Here is a 26,347-nt window from a genome sequence, read left to right as displayed (position 1 = left end):
AATGAGAATACCCTGTTAAATTCAACTAGGAAACAGTTCGTTAAATAACAGTACAGTCTTTAGTCGATTTATGTCCCATAAGAACTATCCCCACTGCTGCGGGGTACAGTAATTTCTCTATACAGGGTGGCCCACATAACTCTGAACAGCTCAATATCTCGAAAACTATGCCATCGATTTTAAAGTTCTTAGTCTTAAATTGCATGGAACTGAAGGGCCTTTCTGACTACATAAACGTGAAGTGGCCTCCCTTCCCTTGTAACGGGGCAGGGGAGGTACCTTTATAATTTTAAATGGAACCCCCTATAAAATGTTACATATTTAGATTCTACCGGAAAAAACAAGTCAATTTAGTCTGAAACATTTTTTTGTCAGATACTTCCATGATTTTCGAGATATTGAGCTGTTCAGAGTTATGTGGGCCACCCTGTATATGTCCCCAAGGCGTGGATGATAAACGTCGCGGAATTATCCCTACTACCGCGGGGTATACCTCGTGAGGGGCCCCAAGGCTCGAGTGGCCTCGGTCGCCGAGGAGTGTGAACATAATACGGGTATCAATGAATAGTATCTTCTAGCCGATACATGTCCCTGGGTAGACCCGCGTTGTAGACATATGACGAGTAAATACTGTGTAGAATTTATCGAAGATTTCCAACGACACAGCGACGGTTTAAAAATCGAAACAATAAATTCGGCGTGTGTCGAAATAAATCTGTCTCGAGTATGCCGCGAGACATCGCCGAAAATGGCGATATTTTTCCGCACAAAGAAGCGCACAGCCGGAGGGATAGTCGACGGTGCACGCATGAACGCGCAAAGCAAACACGCGGGAGGACGCGAACGGTGACCCGGAAGTTCTGGGACGAATGGATACGCAGACAAGGAGGAACGGCGAACGTGTTACACGGCGTTGAATAACGAAACACACGAGGGAAGTGGCACGTGCGTGCTCCATCCTTCTTCCCGACAGCTCTATCTTGCGTTTATCCGGCGAATCCACCTCCCGTCTTTCGCGGGGATGCATCACCCCGATCTCTCGCCTTATGAGCCATTACTCCCGCGGAATACCGAAATCTTTCGCGGAGTCGATTTTCGGCGAACAGGTATTCTGCCGTGGAGAAAAATTTCGGCCACCTGCATTTTTGATCGCTTGCATACGGGACGGGGAACGCGAACGTGACCGAAACCATGATCACGTCGATCCGAGAATTTGTCTTGGTAGATCGATGAATTATTCTGGAACATATAGTGACCTATTACTCTTCCCTCGGGCGTCGGTTGCATATTTTTACCAGAGTCGCCAGATCAGGGGAATTTACGCGAACCGAGGGGAAAATGTTACTCCCCTCTCTGCCAGTACCGGATTAGTCACGTGACATTGTGACGCATGCGCGACAGAGAGGAAACGCGAGGGCCGTGGCGGAAGCGTGGGGCTAGAGCGCGGTAGAAGGGGAAGTTAGAGTGACAAGTCTCAATCTGGGGACTCCGATTTTTACTTATTTGTTGCGTACCAAAAAATAGAAATAGCAGGTAGCAAGTAATAAGAACAGGTCTTTCACTTCTTTCGAGATATAAAGGAAATGTTGTGATATCACTGTGCAGATATAGGAGGATCATGCAAGAATGGAGTGTTGTGCTTGAGGGAAGGATCTTGCGTTAAAACTTTTGCGATTCATCGAATGCATTAAACCAAGTTGTTTAATAAGCGTATTGACTCGCCACAGAAACTTGGTTGGTATTTACGTTCGCCGTCATAATATGTAAATCCTAGTATACCCAGCAGTTGCAGCTGAGTGCATACTGGTGTCATCTTGCGCCTGCGAAAACATTTGCTGCGAGGGAAACGGGAATGTCGTAGTCGAGGCGCAAGTTACATCGAGACTCCAACAGAAAGATTACGCGTTTTCGTTCCTCAATAAATAATATTAACGATTATCACAAAAGAAGCACTTCTAAAAAGCAAGCTTTAGTCTTTCATATTTTTTTTTTATACTAATTTGATTACAGAGCAAAATACAAAATATTCTCATTTATTCTTAATTCGTTTCTATACTTATTAGACATTTTATTACACAGCAAAATACAAAATATTCTCCCTTGGGATCGATAGAATCTATACGAATTTGGATGATTAAAAAATGTCAGTAGAACTAGTAAACAGGATTCTCAATTCCTCAAATAATATAGAAAATTTACTTTTCAACTGATTAATATCTGCATTGTTTTTGTTTGCGGTTGCGTTCGGATGTCTATATCAATTTTGGGGCATCCAGCTCAGCCTGTTACCTCCCAAGACTCGGGCTTATCAAGGAACGACTGGAACGTGGCTTTATTCAAGGTGTAATCATCGGGTTATTTTATCTTTAGAACGTTTTCGCTGGCAGGCATTCTCCAATTAGGAATTGCAACTTTCCCCAGTGTCTTTGGCTTATCGCTGGAATCTTATCTGCGCGCAATAAAACAGGAATGGTACGTGCGTTTTGAATCGAGACTTCCTTCTTATCGATCCAGTAAGTATAATAAGAGGCTCGTCAGCGTGATTGTGTATCGCAAAATTGCATTCCGGTAGACCGTAGAATTTGCCAACCATCCGTCTGTAACCTTATTTTTATCGACGCCGCACTGTCTGCGTACTGGGTCGTTCATGCTGAGGACTGATTTTGTTTACAGTCCCAGGCTTTCAAAACATTTTTTAAAAATTCTGGAACACGTATCGGAGTCCCTATTTTAATGTATAATCGGAACGTCGAATATCTGAAGTAAACTACTTGTTCTAGCTTCTCAACAAAATCCTTAAGAAAGTTATCGTCCTTCCAAAATCGGGCGAATATTAATGCGAGTCACTGTTAAGTAAAGGTGGACGAAAATCGTTCCTGATTCAATCAGCAACGTAGTTAAAAGCTTGCGATGACGGATGACGGCAATTCGGTAATCAATGTCCCCGATCACAAGAGAAGGACCACAAGTCTTCCCGAAGTCCCGCACTCGCTCCAATCCGAGCGTAGCTTCGAGTAGTCCTTCAGAAGCAGTTCAAGCAACCCTCCACTAAACCCTCTCCGCGGCTACTCGATGTGGTATCGACCCTTAATAGCCCTCCAGGTCAATTATTCGTCGTAATGGGAGCCAGGCCCGAATACCTGGATCTCGTCCCAGCTGCCTGGACAGCCACTTTTTCAGCCATGGCGGTGCCTACCCTCCCCCTACCCCCTTTTCCATTTTCGTATTCCGTGACACGTTGGCAGGCAGGTAATGCGATACTTCTGGCGTTCGTGAAGTCGCTCCTTCGCTGGGATTCCGTAACAAAGGGGATCCGAGAGGACGTGCACGTGTTCCTGGTCTCTTGGCGAGAGAGAAACGAGGATGGGGATGGGGGGGGGGGGTTGGCGCGGAAGAGAAGGTGGAGAGAAGGTGAAACCCAAGATGGCGCCATCGAGACGTGTCGCAGCGAGTTATGAAACAAAAGGGTGGCGCGACTCGCTTCGAGAATCAGGCCTGCCGCTGCTCCCCGTCGAGATACACAGGGAGAGTCGTTGCGTCGTCGTTGCCGACCGTTCCCGACCTCGTCGCCGACGGAATCTTAGGGTGCATTTCCATTTCAAATGCGCTGATACGAGGGTGCGGGGGAGGGGGGGGGGCAGCGACGGTATACCCACTCGTGTTACTATTTACTCGCGAGCGAGCCCGAGGAGAATCTCGGGCTCCCTAGGCCCGATACAACCCACCCCGCGCCGTTGCCCGCCCATCCAACGTTTCCCTTTCGTTGGCTCATTCGGGCGACGATGCAACGGAAGGAAATGCAATTCGACGTAATGAAATGTTTTAGCGCCGAGGAGAACGCGGCGACTCGGACGCGCTGAACAGACGAGACAGTTTTCTGGGCCCTCCCTTTAGTGGCAGCCGAGCTGATTAAGGGCTGTCTCTCGGGGATTTTATTTGTATCGCGGCGGCGCGTCGAGACTCTCGTTCACTTTTTTAAATTGTTCCGCGCTACGACCGGGGATTTTGCTTCAGATACCTGTCGGCGAGCATTCCGAGTTAATAGAAGCTTCGTTACGCGTCAAGCCGATACACCAGTAATGTCGGATGGAGCGAATATAAATGTTCTGAAACGTACTAAGGATCCTTGAATTTCCCTTTCACTTTTACGATATTTTCTAGTATTTCATTTATGCAGGCCTGAGTGGAAATACTTAACACGTTGACGGCTACGCGTTGGTGGAAAATTCTAATATATTTTTTATTATATTATAATGTTGTACTCCTAGAGTTTGTGTTCCATACCGAATTTAATAATTCTTATAAAATTGGTTTATTTTAGGAATGTATGAAACGCTTGAAAGCTTCAAATAAGAGTTTTTCTTTTTAAATATTCATGAATATATAGGAATTCTACGTACAAGAAATAAGTACGGAATATTGAAAAGAATTTTTCAAGTGAGACCTAGTTTCTCGAAAAATCAAGCTCTTTACTTGTTACTAGACTGCGGATTTTATGCATTCATGACAGAAATGGGTAACCACAATTTCAAGTAGTGGACATATTAAAAATATTTAAGGACATCAGCGTATTGGTTTCAACTTAATAAAATAATTAAAAGAAGAAATAAATATTTATTTCGCTCCTGCCTCTTGCAATCGATGCAAAAATTGTTTATTTCGCATAAAGATCCGCAGTCTACTTGTTACCTTCTACGATAGTTGCAAGAAGTAGAATGAATAGACTATGAGCAGACGCGGCAGCCATTCCCCGAAAAAAATTTGCAAATTCAATTCCATCGAAAACAGCATGTCGAAGAACGATATTTTTTTCTTCGCTTTTGATTTACTTTTTGCGAAGAAGAAGTAGTAGTTCAAAATACTATCACGTTATCCTGAATTTATTGAAATGATTCAGAGAAGGAATAAATCTTCGACGAACTCTCGTTTCCTAAAATTAATGCGGAAATTTTATATTCTGCATATCTGATCTAGTGATCAGAGTCTAGTAATCGCATGTGAACGATGGAAATAAAACATAACGTTCCATAAGCGTGAAAGATAAATTCTCGTAAAATAATTTTATTGTTCCTGCGGATGTCACCCCTAAAACTCTAGCATTTTGAGATTGGAACAAGGAAAGCCGTTTAACCCGAAATTTGTAGGAAACGTTCGGGTAGAACGGCGTAGAATGTATATGTATGAAGGCGGTGTGATCGGCGCAAGTGTTGTCTTATGCATATTCATATACAGGGTGTTCCAGGTTTTCCCGGCAAACTGTGCCAGCATGTTCAACGAGCGAAAGTAACGAAACAAACTTTCTACCCGAAACGGTGCAACAACCATACAATCGAAAACTTGATATACTCGGAAAGTTCGTTAGCCACGCGTAGATAATAAATACGAAAGAATGGAAACACGACATGTTCAACGGGCAACGATCTTATCAACCAATTCCATTACCAAGATTAAATGATCCACTCGTTTCATTTGAAGGGGGTGGTTTCCCCAGACGATCGGGGGCGGCCTGTTCAAGGGTGGAAGCAGGGAGGGGGGCGGTCGGTAATCCCTCAGTTTTCGCGGCGCGCAGCTTTTATTCGACCACATGCAACTCTGTGTTTCCTGTCCCACGTTAATTAGTTCGAGACGGCCGGGCCGGGTGAAAACTGTTTGTCTAACCCTTCTTCCAGCGCGTAGGACTAGATAGCTGACTATGGGGATAACTCTCGCGCAGGATTGTTGTTTCATCGTTCCTCCTCTCGTTTCCACTGTTTTCACGATCTGGCTTTCAGTGGAGAGAGAGACGGTTAGGCGCGGCGAGGGGATGCCGATGGTCTCCTATGTGGATCCTGGTCACAGATGCGGAAAACTATCCGCCCGTTTCGTGGAAGCCAACTTTCGGGGGGTTCCTGATACCCGGGAACCGGTCATTTCATCCCCCTATCCTACTCGATGGGAAAGGGTTACTGGTCGCCCATCCCTTTCTAATCGAGGGATGAACAGGGATATCACGGTGACTTGAGCAGAAATCAAATAGCCGTGGGGTAAATTGATGTCGCTCCTCGACTCGCCACGGTGATTGATGCTTGTCGATGGACGAGAATCTGATTCGGTTGATTTTATTCGTGACCGGGACGGTTGTTCCCGCTTTTACCGATTCCTTTGCTGGAGTCCTACGTACCGAACATATAAAGGTTTGTTAAAATATACTCCCTCTGTCCCGTTATAACAGTAGCAGTTGATGAATTTATTTTATCCCATAATAATAGTAGCAAAAGAAAATAAATATCGAACGCAACATTTGTTATTAATAAACTAGATTAAATGATACAATAAATTAAAAATATTACTCCTAATTTTTATTTTCAGTGTTCAGATAGTTTCTGGATTTTTCAATTGTTTCGTTACTGCATTTTAAACTTGTGGGTAGGATTCCTTGGCTGCGAAGCTTTGCTTTCCCTATACAGGGTGTTCGACTACAGGTGGGAGAAAATTTAAGGAGTTGTTCTGCATGAAAATATAAGATGGAAATGAAGAGTAAAAAAATTGAGATTTTGGCTTCATTTTTTAGTTATTATCAACGTGAGTAAGCAACGTGCACCTCTGTTGGTCGGGTTGTCGCATTTTAGGTGAATTTTTAGTTGATACTAACTAAAAAATGACGCCGAAATCGCAAGTGCACGATTAAATGAAACAACGAAACAACAATAAAAGTCTATATTAATTGTAAGTTCAACATACTTTGAAGAATGGGTGTCTTTTCAAAGCATAAAATTGCTATGCATATTTTATGAATTTATGGTGATACTAGCTATGGATAGTTCCGAATAATCGTACAAGGGTTTCTCGTGTAATTTTGGTCTCCGTGTAAAAACTCAAATTTTTACCCCTTTTCGTGAAAGTTACCGCGGAGTTCGCCTCAAAGTTACAAACTCAGGTCGTTACAGCTAATTACAAGCTGTGTACACACGGATCGGAAGTCATTTCGAATCTTTGGGAAATCCAATTACTGCGCTGGAATACCATGAGCCTGGTAATTTCTTCCCTTGATGGCATAACGAAGGGATCCGGAAATCCCAGTACCTTTCATAGTCTAATCTAAGTGTCAATTCCATTTAACTGACGGCCAATTTAATCGACGGCCAATGAAGTGCCACAACTGTCGGATTAATGACTGCCAATGGAATAATTCAATTTAAAATTTTATGTAAGACTTTTAACAAAATAAAAATTCAAATTTAATTTTTTAAGACAATCATTGCTATCGATTCTTGATCGTTTATATATAAAGAGTAGATCAAATACAAAATAGTAAAAATATTTAAAGACTTTAAAAACACTGTTGTATTACTTTCAACTCATTAAAATTATTACGAAAATAAGTAAATGTTTAAGTAGCTCCTGCAACTTGCAATCAATGCAAAATCCGCATTCTACAAATTAATGGATCTAACTGTTAGAATAGGACAAACAAAATCCGATTTCATATAAAATGCACAATTCTGTTTGGTATAGAATTTCGTGGCCAGGAAATTTTGATTATTACCCGCTCGAATTCGCTCGTATACAGTTTAACGAAATACTATCTAAACCTTCTTAAAGTTTGCTGAATTACATCGGCGCACCGGTGAAATTTCACAAAGGATAGTTAGTAAATTCCGTAATTCCGAACGATAAACAACTCTACACGGCTTACACAATATTGTTTCAACTAGTTTGATACGCATCTGTGGCCGCAGCGCAGCACAAGCTTTAAATCCCGCGTTTCATTTTCCCGTCGGTTTTGAAATCTATTTATATTCGTCTACGGGATGATTGTTTTCGTTTAACATTTACCATCCGCATCGATCGCTCGCGTTGTTTGCACAACGTCGGAGTTTTTGCGTCGAATGTTGTTTTCACACTGCTCCCGCTAACAAGTAATTCAATTAAACAAAATGTTGGTACCAGTAATGGAAACGTTTTTCACAGTTACAGTCGTGAGAAGTGAAAGGATTGACAGCTGAATTAAAACAAATTTCACTAATGTTTTTATCACTGCGTGTTGCGCGTGTATCAATTATTATTTCGAATGGAAAAATATATATGACGCGTGATGAAAGGGTCTTGGAATAATATGTAATTAAATTGTAAAGTTACATGTAGCTTTTTTCATTGTTAAACGACTTAAACCAAGAATGGTTTTGTGCATTTAAAATATTCAACTTCGCCAATTTTAATATCATTAAATACGGTCAAAGTTTACAGGGATAAACGTGGTTTTACTCTACATTTACAATATTTAGTAAAATAGCAAATATAATTTGGATATAGTTCTGATAATAGTCACCTACTATAATAAATCATGTTGTAAATGATTAGCTTTAGATTGAACGATTCACATGTGAAACACGTATGTGTTTCAAATTATGTTTGGTTTCATTTTAATAAAAAAATTTGACAAATATGTTGGCAATACTTTTACCAAACAATTAAAAAAAAAACGATTCGCCACAGGATCAGTATTGCCTCGCTTTTAGGTGATCGAGCTTCCAAGTTTTTCACAAATTCGCTATGACATACATTGTATATGGAGACTATTATAAAGGTCATTCAAGGTCACTCAAGGTCAACTGCGATAAAAAATAAATTGTCCATTACACGGGTGACTAAACACAAGTGAAATAATACACGTGAAATAGGGATCTTTTTTCGAGACATTTTTGTAATGTTTAATTAAACGTTCCGTCACGTTTTGGTTATTTCTTCGTTCAAAGTCGCAATTGATTCCGAGTACAGCGTTCAGTCAGGTGTCCGTTCGTAATGGCTCGGATTGGAGTATCGCGATACGCTCTCATCGTTCCCGAAGTCAATTAAAACGTTCCCTACTATCGTCACTTCGCAGCCGTGCGCGAGCGTCTTCTCGGCGAAGACTCGTACTCCGGCTGATTCATTAATTAAATGTTCCGGAGACGGTTTGTGTTTACGCGCCGCCCCAGTCCCCCGCATTTCGTACCCATGTTTTGCTAGTCTCATCTGTACCCGTCATCAGACGGTCGCTTAATTTTGTTTGTCTTCATCTTTAGTTTTCCAGCGAGGGCCCTTACGAATTCGATCTTAATTAGTAGCACCGGGCACCACATCAAAAGGCTTCCGAATTGCCCGAACGCCGACGGAACTGTTTGACTTTTCAAGTTGACGGGCGATATCTTTTCGATTGCTCGTCTGGAATGGCTCGGGGAACGATGCGATTGATGGTGCAAGCCTCAACCGTGCAGAATATTTTTCCAATTAAACTGTAACTTGTACCTCTTAATTGTTATGTCCAACTGTTTTTATTTTCATGTGATCTCATCACTAGCGCCATGTTTTTTTATTAGATTTAATTTATTTCCTGTCATTCGTAAGTCTTTGTTTAAATTTTATTACCATCTTCAAGTGAACTCGAACTCAAACTACAGACATAATTTGATAAATCAAGCAAAAAATATTTTAACTATAATTAGGGCGCACATAGGAAAATACATTAAACGTATAGTTGTAAAAATTTCGTATTCCAGCAGCTCCAAGATATTAAAAAAAAGGAATGTCAATCTGTGACATATAAATTGTGTCAGAATAATTCGCGAAATTTTTACATGAAATTAAATGACAAATCAAGTCATATAAAGTGAAATCATCAGTAAAAATTTGGGAATTTCTCCTATAGTACGAAGTTTAGTTTATCGATTGATTTGGTATATTGCATGCACACAGATTTTGAACACATGTTTTTTTCCAATTTTTCTTACTTCGTAATTTTACTGAACACACTTATACTTACTCTTAAGCATATTAAATATATCCCACGAGACTCTCACCGAGCGGCCCGTTTCATTCGAATCTGAATTACACTTTCAGATGATATCCCACAAATCTCGTGTCATCCATTCCCTCAAAATCCCTCGAAACGCCGTTCAGTTGCGCGACCCCTTCCAGTTTTAACGAAGAACCGGTTAATGCAAATCTCGGTCTAGTTGTCTTGCGTCACTGCCGACTCCCTTCTCTCCGCTAATCTTCCGAATCTCTCTATCGCGCTTCCTTTGATCGCATTCTCAACAAATAGCCGATGAATTTCAAACAGCACCGTAGACGGCTTGAGCTATCCATAACCGGTCGTTTCGCGCCCTTGCAATAGTTTCGTTCCACTTATCAACAATCCAATTTAGTCAGGTCTCTGCTAATTAAATTCGAAGATGCTAAGAGGATACCGAAGGGAGACTCCTTTCGAGATTAATGATAAATCCGCTTAAACAGTTCCGGAACTGTGGCCCGCCCATACTTGAGAGCATTGATTATTACGCGCTTGTGTGTAAATCGTGCATCCTTAGCCAAGAGTTACAGAGACGCGTGCTATAATTGCGATTTCTTGGCGATAATTCGGAGTTTCGCCAACGAACTATGACACATTATGTTGTCGAACAAATAATACTCGTCTAGCATCGAAATATTCAGGAACATTGTTTTTCTAGCGAAAATAAAATTCGCTGCATATTTGACAAATTCTTGAAATACCGAATTAAATTGAAGTAAATTATGTGTAATATTATCACATTAGATACAGACGAGCTTCGAAAGAATTAGAAAAGTATTCATTAGACATACGAGTAAGAAAGCCTGAAGATTGAATATTTCTCGCAAGAAGTATTTTTGGTAAAAATCACATCTGATGGAAATGACTGCAAGAGACCCTTTCACACGATGCATTGTCAAGGTAATTCTGTCTCAGGAGGATCGGTGTTTCTTTCGACGAAGAACACAAAACCGTTTGATTTGTGACAAAGTGGCGAGGGTAGAACAGACGATACGGTGGGCTAGCGGTCAAACGGAATAGATGATTTCGGATCACGGAGGGCAGTACAAAAGGGTGCAGGACTGAAGGCGGCCGACGGAAACCAATATTGAACCACCGTGGATAAGCGGAATTTGTTCTCGAACTTGTCGTTTTAGATCCGCCGGTTTATCGGTAAACGGAGAACATGTAATGCAGTGGAACGGGATACCAGGCCAATGGAAGATGAAGATGCCGAGATACTGCTGGTTTCCTTGGCCTTGAATCCTTGAACGTTATGGTATTGCTGGGTATTCCACATAAAGTTGCAGATCTTTCTTTTTAAACCTCGACCTTTCGAAGTTCGCCGCTGCTGCACTAATTGGCACTTTTAATGAGAACATTAAAATCTAGGTGCTAGTGGTTATGATTCTGGCATTAAAAGAGGTATTATTAGCATATCGGGTCGGTGCATATGAAATGATTTCAGAATGCAAATTTTACGGAGTTTTTTAATTAACAAGTGCTGTTATGATCTACAGGTTTATTATACGCGAGGAGGCGAAACACAAAATAATGAAAACATCAGAAGAAATTAAAAGTGCTATTACATTTGTTTCAGCACATTGACATTGTTAAGAACAGGAATAAATTTTCATTTCAAACCTGTTCATTGCAATAATGAGAGAAAATATTAAAAACAAAGCAACATGCAAAAATTCAAGAACAGAAGCCGCTATGATTCTCGCACTAACCCAATAAAAAGCAGCGAGAGTGCAAAAGGTTGAAGGTTAAATATTTTTAGGAAAGATTCGGCTTAGTGACCGGTTTGTTTAATCCGGATGGCGACGGCGGAAAATGGGTCTGTCGGTTCAGCGTAATATGGAGCGATTTTGAAAGATCGTCGGGCTATTTTGATTCTCAAAAAAGTCAAATTGCCGGTGGGAAGTTGCACGAAGGGAACAGAATTGCGGCGGTATCTGGTGACAAATCGCGCGCGACATGGGGGAAATTCGACGGGACGGCGCGGCGCAGCGGCGGCGGCGCCGGGAAGAAGAATTGATGGCCACTCGAATACTTTAGTGGATCCTTCGGCGAAAAAATTTATGCCGCGCATTCAACGGCATGTAGTTGTCTCATCCGGCAAAAACACGGTACAGCCAAGACATCAAGTATCCAATGACGACCCCAACTTCACTAGCACCTGCGTACTCATTTACGACCCTTTAAATTTTCTCGTTCTGGAAATCTAACATTGATGCGACCTACTCATCTCTCCTAAACGATTTCACAGAAAGTTCTGCAAAATTTTTAGAATCGCCGTTCCATTGGTATCGGCGATAATATCGAGCCTATAAACCGAGCGTTCAGTTTTACGATCATTGATTCGGGTCTGGATCGAATCCAACACCAGATGTAGAAGACTAAGTGGCTGATATTTCAAAGAATATTGGTAGGCTGCGGATCTGCGTGCTAATTTCTGTAATTATTTCATAAAATCCGGAATGAGAATTTACCTTGCCGAGTGGACAATTTCTTATGACCAAAACAGAGTAGACAATGTTTTTTTTTGTTAATTACAGTGCATTCTTTTTCTTCTCTCGAGCTTCGTGGCTCCTCACTGGGTATACCCCGCGGTAGTGGGGATAATTTCGCGACGTTTATCATCCAAGCCTTGACGACATATATAGAGAAATCACTGTACTTGCTTATTCGGACGCCAAACATCGATTATGTTTTTTTTCACCATAAACTAGCATGTGTAATTGCAACCCAACTAAATGACATCGATTTTAAAGATATAGAAATTATGTTATTCCTCATCGATGCGTGTTATTCTTGCCAATTTAAACGGATCCTTTGCAACACATATTTTTAAAGACGCGAGCTTTAAGAAAATGCAAGAAGAAATCGATTTCTTTAAGGTTCTCGACCAGAAGACGTCCTTTAAGGAGCCCGTAGCCAAGAGAATATTTCAATGCTTCAATCATCCCACTTTATGGCGGGGCGTGGTGAATTATTTATTGAAAGGTCCAATATTTGTAGACATGTTCTTGGACAGCTGTTAAGGTATCCCGCGGCCTATTGTAAATACCAGTTAACCTGAGAGTATACACGGGGCAGCCGGTGAGTTCCGGCGAAGGTGGAGAAGGAGGAGAAGAAGAAAAGTTAAGCCGCAAAAGGTGGAAAGCTTGGCGTCCGGCGAACTTTCTCCGGGGATTGCTCGAGGAACGGAAGTTCGAGTCCGGCTATCCGAGGACATCCGGTTGTCCGAGTGGGGATCGACATGGACGCTCCGGGGACATCAAATATTCAGCCGCGCTCCTTCCTTTTATAGGCCAGCCCGTCCCCTCTTTTACGACGTCTTAAATTCCTTTTGCGCATTTTTTTCACGAGACGCCAAGTCACGTTCAACGCTATGTTTTACGTGGCCATTTCGTAAAGTCGCGGGGAACGAGCACGGGCCCGGGACCGACGGATAGGGGCGAGAGGGGGGGGGCTTAAATGTTGGCTGCTGGATGAATATGTTTATGATCTTGGCTCGCAGAACACCGGATGCCCTGTGGAACCCGTCGGTCTAACAAAACAAGGCTGCTTACCCCTCACCCGTTACTCTTTCATATTTATTCTCTCGCGTCGGACAGTGGCTTTTAGGGGGTGTCATTTGGCAAAAAAAAAAAAAGAAGACGTAAAACGCTCGACGAATTTACCAGCCGACTTTCCACCAGGGGACTCAACCGAGCGATTAATTGAGGGGCTCCCGGAGAGAGTGCCACGAGTGACAAAATCTTTAATTCGAGAACACTGCTGGGACTCTTCAAGTTTAATGGGGAAATCTGTAAGCTCCCCGGCGCGACGGTGAAACGTCTATGTGCTCGTAAAGCCTCGGATTTGTATCATTCTTTCCCTAGATAAATGGAAATCTCGTGTAGGTTGACGGCGGAAAAGACTCATGTAGAATCACCCCCTCCACGTTTACACCATCCTGGAACACCCTGTAGACATATGGAATAAAATAGTTTAGGTAATTTCAAAATCGTTTCACACTTCTGTTCGTCGCGTATACGATGCAATAAGAAACAATTTTGACCAGAGGTACAGAATCACGCCATAGTAGTCAAGACATATAATTTTGAAACACCCTGTACATCTGTCCCCTTGTTTTCATTGTATTCATTCGTTGTATTCTCATCTACTGATATAGTTTCGATGAGCTCAAGGATCTGAATGATGAGAGAAGAACGGAGTGTGTAAATTTAACCGTACAGATTATAGTTAGCATTAGCAAATGACACAGTTATTGAAATTATAAAAACGTTCCCACAGGAAATTACTAAATTGACTTCTTTATTTAAACGCATATTATAATGCAAATTGTACAGAGTTTAAGTAAATTCAATCTTCTCCCTTCTACGAGATCTTTCACTTTTATATGTTTTGTGCTTGGTAAGTTTAGTGTTAAATTTAACCGTAAAAATTTTAGTTCGATTTAACCGTACAGATTTTAGTGAAATATAACCGTGCACTACTGCATTTACTTCGAATTTTGCGAAAGCGAAAGAGTGTCCACGGTGAGCACCATTGTCAGTGATGCACATCGAAATCCCGATTGCACCGGCGCGGCGTGGCGCGGCTCTGTACGAGTAACAACGAAACGGTGCAGTTAATCCAATGAACCGTGTCCCGACGGAAACGCCGTCGTATTTTCCGAACAAGTGTCCCGGAGCGGCGCGGGTACTTCTTTGTGTCGATGGCACGAGATCGGAAGTGCGGTCGACGTAGCGGTGGCCGGCGTCGTCGTGTGCTTTTCGCAAGCACCGTTGGCTGTCTGCTCGGGCTGCCATAGATCCGCTGTTGCTGTTTACGTTACGGGTTAAACCCCTCCTCGCGCCGAGCATTAAACCCAACCCGGCCGAAGCCGCACATCGGCAGCTAAAGCCCCATAAGCATCGTTACGCCGCGTTACATCCCCCAACCCCGTGCTGTCAAAATTACTGACGCCTGTGTGGGCGTTCCGCGCGACCTCCCGTTGGACGTTTATTTAATTGTGAGATAGACAAAACTCGACTTATATACACACAAATACGAGGTGTGTTCAAACAATTCGATGAGCTGTTTTATAACCATTATTATTATTTATTTTATCAGGACATCTTCCTATGAAACAAATTACTCTAGGATGTCCGTCAAAACCATCCTGGAAAAATTCGTCTTCCTCTTCGAGGCGTAATTCGACAAGCAAACAACGAGAACCCATTTCTTAAGGGAATCAGCATAGCTCGCATACCTGGTCCATCGAACGGTACACGTCTGTAGCCTGCAATCCGGTGGGTTCGGTCCCTTACCCCACAAATCTACACGGAGGAGCGGCGGGTACAGGCGCACACAGAGGCCCCGGTGAAATATATATGCAGATGTGCATGTAAACGAGATTCGCCATGCGGAGCTTTACGTATGGCGCGGGATTACGATATTGTATAGCTGAGATACGATGCTTGGAACGCTTAGATAGCTTGCCTTTCCCTTTGTCTGGCTCGGCGCGGCTCCCTTCCGCTTTTGTGTCGCGGCCCTTTCTTTCAACCCTCTCGATTTCGGCACACCTTGCCGCGCGACGCGACAGCTCAACCGATGTTTGGCTCTTCTTCTCACCTTCGACCTCCGCGATTCGGTTCCACAGACCCTACCGCCCGCGCTACCATCCTTCCTTCCTTCCTTCCTTCCTTCCTTCCTTCCTTCCTTCCTTCCTTCCTGGTTGGTTGGCTGACTGCCTCTCCGGCCTTTCGGGCCGAGGGTTAATTCGCGGCGCGTAATTCAGTGAGGGTCTGACGAAACCAGGAATGGTAAGTAGCTGTCGCCGAGTCGACGTGTATGTTAATACGGAAGCACAAAGATATTGCGGCTTTGCGGGCCGCCTGTAATCTCGGCAGCCTGTGTCTGGCGGTTTGCTGCCGACGACGAGCCGCTCGCTGCCGACGTCAACGACGCGACGGAGTGCGCCGACGATTTAGTCCTCGAGGAGCCACTCATGAATTTTCCACTCGCTACAGGTGATCCAACAGGAGCCGATACGCTCTCCTCGTCACGAGGATATCCCTCGCGACTAACCTCGTCATCAGGACCTCGCTTTTATACATGACGTTTCGGATGGGGGATGTCGGAAAGGAATATGTATTAGGTGTATACATACATTTGGGCCGGAGATTATGAAAGTGAGCTGAGTCGTTAGTCTTCTTTTTCGGAGATGTTGGCACTTTTGCGTCTAATTTGATCAATACATATGTTACCATAATAATATACAGGGTGTACCAACTAAGTGTTACAAACTGACTTCATTATTTTTTTAATTTAATGTTTAAGAGAGGCTAATATTTTTTGGGGCGTAATTTTTTGGGGGAAAAGGGAGGTCCCAATATTTTTTATAGTAGCATTTACTTGAACCCCTTTTTTTTATTGTGCACAGTTATTCTGCACAAAAGAATATTATTTTTTCATTTAATGCTATATTTTCGAAAAAATTAGATTTTATACCCGTCGGTCTGTTGTCGCTAGCATCTTATTTCTGCGGTGCCAATTATTCCCTTACTTTGTTCCGTCTTTAATTTGTAAATAAGGATATCATTAGCAATTTTTAGAAATATTTTGTTGATCCTTTAATCTAATATCATTGTATAAATCTTTGTACATCGTTACATAAAAGTGAAAATTACTTAACATTAAACCTACAAACACTTCTTGTATACCTGTTCCTACCATGCGTGATCAAAATGACCGGACCTTAAAAAAAGTTATTGTTAATATAATTAAACGTAGATAATAGTCAATTTGTTGCTGAATGAATTAGTAGATGAACAACTTTCATAAAATGATGATACAAATTTATTTTCATGTAATTTCAATTATACAAAAAATACTGCCATGCTCTCTCCTCGATTTACAAAATTGTACTGTGTCGTTCACATTTGTGGTTTGGATGCATTTGCCATGAAACAGTATTATCAATCAGGCACGTGCGTAACTTGATAGAGTCTCATTCAATGAGGCAGCTCATTTATTTCGAGTTGGCCATGCCACATTGAGAGTAGCCTTTCTTTTATACTGATTGTTTACATTTAGAAAAGTAAATATCATATTATCTCGCGCGGTCAAATTGACCGGCCGCGGTAGGTAGGACAAGATCCATATATTTTTTGGAAGAAAACATAAAATGCGAAATAAATACTGAAAAATACATTATACACATACTTTAAGAAAAGTCGTAAAGATAAATAGCGATGTGATAATGTTGTATGTACGAAATTGTACGTAGAAGTTTGAAAAGATCAGGATGACCGGCGGTGGTAGGTTTAGTGTTAAACTTTATTTTATTTGTTAAAAATTTTAGGAAATTAAACGGATAGTTTAAGGAAATTGTATGAAATAGTTTCTTTTTCATATATTTTACATAATTTCACTTTCATTCCGTTCTCTGGTAACAACTGTGTCAAGGAAAATAAATGAGAAATACTATACACCATATGTCACAGGATATCCACGAATTACTTTCGTGAAGCCTTCTGCATGAAGAATTGCGGGGCGGGTAAAGAAATCCCATACGACAGGAAGTCCCGCGTCGTTGCCCCCGATTCACATATATTAACCCCAGAATTGAAGGGGACTTGAAGAGACAAGTCCTTGACAAGATTTTGATCTTCTTGAGCCTTCCTATTCTACTTTCATGATCCCTCCAACGTCAATTTATTTCCGTCGTCTTCTGTCATGTTTCACATGAGTTCACTGTGGTAAACGCGACAATGAATAAAACTTATTAAAATAAGATTATTAATCTTGTACACTTGACAATTTTCTCACATTCCTACGCGTCTGACCATGGCCAACCAATTCTACTTTCTGCATATATTATAGCACGCGAACAAAGTCTCAAACAAAAAAAATTTATTCCGTATTTTCGACTTGTAACATGGTTACGAACCCTATATCTACTAAAATTTTTTCTTTAATATTTGAAACCACTGTAAAGTTGTACTGTTACCGTAAAATTACTTGGAACATTCAATAAAATTTCAATACTTTACTGCTGTATTACAAGGTGTACCAATTAATCTAACGTGCATTTTTGTAAAGAAAGTAATTTTTACAAAGAGTTATAGTGGTAATAGTCGTTTCAGTGTAATTCAACTTGATATTAAATAATTCTACAATCAATGGATAATTATACTCATAAAATAAATTGATAATTATATCAAATTGTAAGATGGTTACGAATCCTATATCAAAATCTTTTCTTTAATATTGAAAGCCACTGTAGAAGCAGTACAGTTACTATAAAATACTTGATACAGAATTATAATATGTACCGTAGCATTTACTGCATGGTAAAGTGTTAAAGTGTCGTTCATTAGTGCGGCATCCTTTGTCAGCAACTGTCAGCAATTTCATAGAAACCGGAACTGTGATTTTATGACTTCGCCGGTATATTTAATGCGCGCCGCGATAAAACGAGCGGTATCTGAAATATTATCCGCTCTATGAGTTTCGTTGAGTCACGTTGCAGTATTTATACAGCAGACGGTGTAAAGAAAAATTATGAATGGAATATATCTTGGCCGTGCATTACGGCTGACGTTGATGTACAAACAGAGGGCTAAATAGTTTGCAAAAACTGCGGAAAAAAATAGTCGCTGACGTTGGCCGACAACGTTTGCGGAAGCGATGACGTTTCCGGTAGAGAGCCGCGAGTAAAACAGGGAAATTTAATGTTACGCGAGATAATTAAATTTTAAAGTAAAGAAAATGAAAGGACCCCGGAGGTGGATTCGTTTAGAACTTGTCTGCTGCGCGGTTTTTCATTTCCGATGAAATTTCCTTACCTCGATGTTAGCCAAAGCGAAAGAAAATTCTTGGAAAAGAAATTCCATTCGGGAAAGGAAATACAATTTTTCAGATTGAATTCTGTGTTCTGTGTTTTGAGAGTTGGTTCTGTGTGTGGAGAAACTTCGTGAATTTTTTTAGATACCTTAACAGGCTTAATTTAAACTTCGATTTGATTGACGTTAGAAGGAATTAAAATTTCACAGGTGGAATTGTATGCTCCATATTTCGAGAGCTGGTTCTACGACTGGAGAAGCTTCGTGAATTTTATTAGAGATACCTTAATAAACTAATTTAAACTTAGAGTTGATTGGCGTTCGTCTAACTCGGTTAAAACTTTAATTAGTTGCTCGAACTTAAGGGTATTTTCTCTACTTTTCATTTTTCTTCCTCTCTGCTGCGTTCGGGAACCCGATATTTTTCGGTCCTGCACCAATGCGACCGTGAGTATCTCGCGTTAGCATATCGACATGGGAATTTGTCACACCGACTGTGCGCCGAGCAAGCTGTGATTAATGACTCCCCGACTATCTAGTCTATCGGGTCAAGTTATCGTTGCTGAGCAGGGTGTCACGGTTAGTCAGTGATCAATGACGGAATTAATTGGCGACGATGATGCACACAGTTTATACGCCGTTTCGATGAAAAATTTCACACGAAATTTATTTCTCTATAACTATTCTTTTAGCGTCGGTGCGTCGTCAATCAACTGGTTAAATGCTACGCTCGACTGTCCAAACTTAACGACGCGTCCGTAATATTCATGAAACGTGTAAATTGCATTTATACGCGTACATAAATTGTGCTTGAAAAATTAGAAGGAAAAATATTTTCGTAAATGTTTCAATACTTGGCTAGGGTTAACAAGGTTGACAAAGGACTGCAAAATATTCGATTCACTTAATCGACTTTACGAACTCATGATTTCGAAGTGCACAAAGTGTTTCTTTCTATTCGTTCACATATAATTATTATAATTTATTTTTTAATAGTACAAAAATTGAGAACAGCAGAATAATTCGGTTCTCAAATTCATATTTGGAGAATATGCCATGCGTCGAGACGCGCGTACACGTAGTACGCCACCATGTGCATGCAATCCGAAACCACAACGTTGATCTAAGTGCAGCGATATAATTGTCTCTTTTCTCAAGTGTTCAGCTTCCCGAGTAACTCAGTCCCAGCAACCCTTAGCTCTCCCCGTCCTCTGCAGCCTCTCTCGTTCGAAATTGCCTCTGAAATTATTCTCACCCACCCCGTTAAAGTCTTAATCGCGTTCCATCCGCGACGCGTATATAGGCAGCCGTTGGGTCGCAAACATGGCGTCGGAATGTTTCTCGCGGGGGGTGGCTCTCCGCTGGGCAGAAGTATTGCGGAAAGAAGCGGCCAGGAAACGGCAGAAAAGTTTCCGCGAGACCGGCCAGGAGCACGAAAACTTTCGTCGAACTCCCCTACGACTTTCCTCCCCCCCCCCCCCCTCCGGAAAGTTTTGCGATCGTGGTTTCTGTGCATTTTTTTGTTGCCTCCCCTAGCCCTCCTACTACCCCCTGGCCTCCTCTGGCAGCTCCGTCGCCCGCTTTCGTAGGCTTTCGGGAGCTTTTCGTGGAAAGTCACTCGAAAATCAGCCGCAACCGCCGGAACGCGCCGCTACCAACTCCTGCGGTCGCCTCGGTTTCTCGCCATCCACCCGCACACCCTCTCCTACCCTCTTTCCTCTATCTATCTTCCTCTCCCTCTCTTTCCGCGTCGATCTTTCTCTCGCTCTCTTTCTCTCTGTGGCACCCGCACCCTCTCGCGCGCCCCTCGGCCGCGTGGATTAAAGTATCGACGACACCAGCCACGTCTGAATAATTCAGGACGAAAGTTTTAACCGCGAAAGCTCGACGGGGTTCGACGCGAATCCCTGCCGCGCACACCGCGCACCAGACACTGTTTGAAAACGATCGAAATTCGCTTTGTGTTGCAGGCTTCGCGCTGATGAGGATCGTCGAGGTCTACAAGGAGATCCAGGAGCAGGAAATGAATATCGTGAGTACCGACGACCGAGCGCTTTCCTAATCGTTCTTCAATCTGTTTTCCGGTACAGCGTGCGTTACGGTTCGGTCATCGTGCTGTTCAAGCTGTTTCTAATACTTTCGGAGAATACAGTGACGAGCAAGAGTGTATACGCACGATGTTGTTAGTCTCGTAAAAACGAAGATGACAATACCGACTCTGTAACTGATTTATCGGAATTGGGTGATTGCAATTACATGGTGGACGTCAAATGAAATACTTTATAAAAGTAACACGAAAAGAGTGCAGATAGACTTTCATATAGAAGTTATTATAATGTAACCTCGCCCGTTTATAGAAGTGGTTCCGATCGTATAATCACCGACTGTATAATTCCACAATTTAACACTGAATCTACGACCACCGGTCAAACAACTGATTTTATATATTTCATTCTAGAATTATTGAAACTATAGACATCTTACCATGGGCATCTGGATAGATTCAATCTTGTTAATTTGACATGTCACATCCTAAATTCCTTACGTCAACAAATAGTGTTTCATTTATAATTCCACAATTTAAACAAGTGCATTTTTATAATCTTACGGAAGATGTATTAAACGGACCACATTGCCACCTTCGTGCATACTTTATTAACACTGAGAACATAACCTACAGCCTGCTGCACTAATTCTCAGGCTGTCCGCGTGATGGCGCCACACTCGCGGCGCCCGCCACATTTGATCAGCGTATGTTCATATAAGACATACATTACACAATACTGAAACTACAGACGAGGTATACTATAGACCTATCATCCAATGTATTTTTGTGGCCCACTTTTTTTGGGGTCACGTAACCCCATTATCATTTTCGTGTCACATCTTGTATTACCAATTGGAACTAAAATTTGCTGACAGCATCCTCAGTGGTAGGAATTAAAATTGAAAATAGCTATATATAGTCACTGAAGTCTCGTGAATATGAGAAAATAAACGAATAATTCTGCAAATCTCTGATTTTTTGAACAGTCGATATTTCAGGACACGAGACATGAAGTCCCATAAGATGGTAGGTCTATCCTTATACCTCGTCTGTACAGAAACGACAAAACAGAAAATGGACACATGAAATGTACGAGGGTGAACATGTCCACTACCACCGTCACAAGTTCTACGGAACGTCCACGTTTTCGCAGTCCATACTCCAATTAATTTTATACAAGTGAGAAGACTCACTTCAGCTACATTGTTTTAATATTTCATAAAGGAGGTACGTTCGCATTTAATGAAACATTTTAAAAAGGTGCGCGAGCAGTAAAACAAATGGCGATAGCGAACGTGTTAATAAAAACGGTACTAAATCACATACGAGACAAGAGCTTTGAAAAACAGTCCTCGGCGAACAGCGTCAACGGTAGTTAATACTTTTCGTTCGCAAGCCCACATTGAGACACAAGGTCGTAGACGTGAAATCGGTGATTCGGTATGCAACAACCTTATACTTTCTACTTGGCGGCGTTCAAGCCGCACCGGGGCTCTATAAATTCTCGGGCTGCTTCCACATTCCCCGGTATCTTCGCCCATGTAGATTTCCCCCGATAAATTGCATCGAGTATCGCGCGCGCGGGTCGTGTCGGCCCGGAAAATCAAACCTGAATAGTTCATAAGAACGATCCACAGGAGGGTAGACATTCGTAACGAGCTTAGGATACCAAGGCGGCTGTCAAGAAGGGTACGGGGAATAAATCGTCCCGCGGCCCGCCGCGGTGCCGTTTCGCGTTCGAATTATTATTTAAATAAACGACGCGCGGCTGACGCAATTAAAAGTAGGGAAGATTTATGCGGGACGCGCGAGAAACCGAAATGCACGGGGCGATGAATTCGGCACGGAGCCCGTTTGCCGACCCTGCCGGAATATTAATTGGAAAGTTAAAAGAGAGTTTTGGTCATTTAGCTCGTCTCCTTCTCACTCGGTGTGCGAGCGTGTGCTCGTGTGTGTGTCGTCCCCTTTCCTCTAATCGGCCGGCTTCCTTCTTCGTTCCGTGCCCAATCTCATTTCGCTTCTGGCTTCGTTTCTGGCCCCCGTTTCACCGTCCCGGTGGCGCGGCACAGCTCTTCGGCGCATTCTCCTCGCTAGCGGGGCCCTTTTCTCTTTTTCTATCCATCCATCGTCGTCTAGGAACACACGGAACGTCTCTTTGATCCTCGCGCGACCCACGGTTTGCTTCAGGGGTGAGATTACACACTTGCAGACTACGTGTTTCTCTTTTGAGGGTGAAAATTCGTTCCCGCTCGTAACGACATGTTATTACGATCCCGCCCCGCGGACAGCCACGACATGGACCCGTGTGTTTTCGAAATCGTATCCCGCGAGAGAACGTCTGCGACGACGACGCTGTTCCGGCCACCGTCCTCGTCGCGGGATTTAAGGGACCGCCTGCTCTGCCGCGATGCAAAGACCTCCGGTTAATTCGGGAATTTTATTCCGACGGTGGCTGTTCCTTTGACGCACACCACCGCCGACAGGGTTTAACCTCGGAGCCCTCTGGGTTTTAACATTTTTCTCCAATTGTTCGACGATGAATCGACTGCGGACCTTTATGCTTGTAAAATGCAAGAGGACGAGCACATCTTCTAGTCTATGAAAAACACTTTTCTCTCCGTCAGATTTCTATGAAATACTTCGTGAAAATGAGAATTAAAAAAGATTTTGTAAGATATACATAGACATGCTTTGAACATCAAATTATCTATGTAAATATTACCAATAAACGGCATATTCAGATTATCCGTTTAAATGGAATAATTATTTAGTACAACCATGACAGCTATAATTTTATGCAGATTGCATTTATGAATAGAGCGTTCATTAAACACTTCCACGGTCTCTGTTTTAAATAGAATCTATTAAAAAGTTTTACAATACTTTCCATCCCTGGTTATAACCAAAATGAGAGAAGATAACAGTTATTTTTCTCGACTACAATGTTTTCGGTTATAAATCATATTTACAAGTATACGAAATATCTTTTTCATTGCCGATAGCCATTATCGATGAGAGTTTATTTCGGTTGCTCGTTACAGTGACCGACGAGAGGAATTGTATTTTGATCGCACGTAATAGTTATCGATGGCGAACACACATATTGTTTTGGTTGCGTTCGAGCAACCAAAGCTTCGGCTTTGGAATTTATGTTTTATCACTGACGAAAGCATTGTTTTTACCGCGTATGCGGAGAATCGTTTTGGTCCACTACAAAACACCATACACTGTTACAAGCAATTGAAATACAATTTCACTCATCGAGAAATGTTATGAGGAGATTGCGAATTTTATCCATTTTTGGCAAAACCAAATCATTGGAAACGAAGTATGTTTTTACATTATTTTCAATTTGTTAAAATTCGTGAACGAGGAAATACATACATTCATAATAATCAAAATTCGAAAATTTATATTCTGCATCAAAATCTGTAATCCAGTTTTGCACAACTGACATAGAATTATAATCGTAATTTGTGATGGAAAAGTTTGAAAATTGGAATATTGTAATCGTATGGTTTCATGAAAATATTTTTATACCTTTTGTGATTGATGTTCTTAATTTTCATAATTTTCACAATGTTTCTGTTATTGACATTTTCCATACAAAATTTTAGTATAATTATTATTTTTGCTCCATACTTGAAAGCGATGCCTGCACTTCATTAATAAAGCTGAAGTTATTGATGTATTCTGCGACAGCAAACGCAATGTGCAAGCAATTATACCCAATTTGTATATGGATTGTAATTTATTAGAGATTGCTGTTCTCTTGGCAATCATCATGACCTAATTGGTCTGCAATACTAATTTGTATAATGAGTAATATTTAGAATAATGCAAACAGGTAGGGCTTGTAATATTTTGTTAAAATTTAATTTGAAATTTTACTTTCCAATTGGTAATATATCCTCTTCCACTAATGGTGCTCTGAAACTGATCAATAAAATTTATTATGTCTTCATCACAGAGATTATTAAATTATTGAAGCAAAACAATTTCGATTACTGTATAAAACTCCGAATGGTCAGTATTATATTTCACCGGGAATATCGGTGTATAAAATCCTGCAGTTCCCATTCGAAAGATATTTTATAACTTGTTCATCTCGGAAGATATTAAACTTCATACGTATACTTGTAATGTTCATGATCGTTCTCGGATATTTCGCTTCGGAGCCCCGATATTGTATTTCAAATACTACCCGCTAATAACAATTACGGCTACCAATTTCTCTCCAGAACGTATCTAATAATATGTAACATATTCGTTTGGTAAAATATAAAATGTTGCGCCCACGAAACGATGATATTAAATTCAAAGTAGTCAGCATCTGCTGCCACTAACAGTATCCGAGTATCTATCAAATTCCGGGGGCCTTGATTTTCCGCTTAACAACTCAAAGCGGAATCGGAACAATGGCGGGCGAGGAGATCGTGCCATCAACCTGTTCATCCCCATGCGTCGTTCAGATTCCGTCCGTCCCACCGCACCGGCGCGCGGCGCACCAGGTACAATATATGCCCGTCGCGTGATCCTGTTCTCCTTTATGGAGAATATTCCCAACAATGATCCCGGGCCATTATGAGCGATCCTTTCTGTGGGCGGCGGGCGGCAGTCGTCGCCGGAATCGTTTTCCGGGCGGGACGTTAAAGTCTCGAAGATTGAGCCCCTTTGATCCCCCTGGTAGCCCGGCAGTTTGCAGCGGGCCGTTGCACCGGGGGCTGCCATAGTCTTTCGGGCCGAACGAAGAACAATGTTTCCGGCAATAAGGAAGAGCCGTTATTGCGCGAGAGTTCTCACGGTATTGCGGCCGTCGCATCGCGTAGCCTCGTGTAAACCCATACCTCGTGCCTCATGCCACACGCAGACGTCGAAACCACCCGACTGGGAACGCCGACCATTCCCGGATTCAGCCGAACTAATTGTTTCTTACGTGACCGTAGTCGATAACTTCCGCTACCGGCATCCGGAAAGTAATTGTTTGCTTCGCCAGTTTCAGACACCGATTCCTTCGCGTCTTATAGCCACCCGGAGCCCCTGCCCCCGAGCATAAACGTTATTGAGTGATCTCGGGTTCGTTTATTTCCCACTCACGCGGCTACACCCCTGCTCAAAAGTATCCGGACACTTGTTTAATTCTGATAACTGTCTGAGAAAAATATGGCAACTTCGGCGGATTTTAATTAAGACAGGACTTATTTGTAATAAATCGACCGCGGATCTTTATGCATTTATGGCTCCTGAAAATTTTGAAAAAATGCTAAAACATAACATTCGACAGAACTTAGCAGAATTTTTATTTACTTCAGATCTACAAAGACTACTACAACTGAAAATAAAATTTTATTTGTCTCCACTTTCTTAAAATACCTCTAAAAAAATTGCAAATTGCATAGACATCCGTAGTCTGGTAATAAATGTTCCATGCTATTCAGAAGGTTTCAAACATATATACAGAGTGTTAAAAAAAAAACCAGTAACGAACCAGTATCTCAGAAACGGTTGACCTTTTGACCTATGTTTACTAAAACTTTTTTACTCAGCACAGTGTGTTCTATATGCCATATAAATATTGAATGGTTTCTTTAACACCCTGTATAATTCGAGGAGAGACAAGGGAGCTGAAATGGGACAAAAATGGTCTATGACATCATGTCCGTTTCT

General features: G+C 41.9%; 1 protein-coding gene across 2 annotated transcripts in view; it reads left to right on the top strand.

The window, feature by feature from the left end:
• Nucleotides 1-26,347, top strand: part of Irsp53 (Insulin receptor substrate 53 kDa) — a 249,342-nt gene that overhangs the window by 189,589 nt on the left and 33,406 nt on the right. For both annotated transcript variants that reach the window (XM_076788691.1, XM_076788700.1), the window contains exon 5: nt 20,604-20,665. In XM_076788691.1, the coding sequence (XP_076644806.1) occupies nt 20,604-20,665 (62 nt within the window). The remainder of the gene's footprint in view (nt 1-20,603; nt 20,666-26,347) is intronic.

This window comes from Halictus rubicundus, chromosome 1 (genome assembly GCF_050948215.1).
Source record: "Halictus rubicundus isolate RS-2024b chromosome 1, iyHalRubi1_principal, whole genome shotgun sequence".
Classification (NCBI taxonomy): Eukaryota; Metazoa; Arthropoda; class Insecta; order Hymenoptera; family Halictidae; genus Halictus; species Halictus rubicundus.
This window is presented reverse-complemented; position numbering and strand designations above follow the sequence as displayed.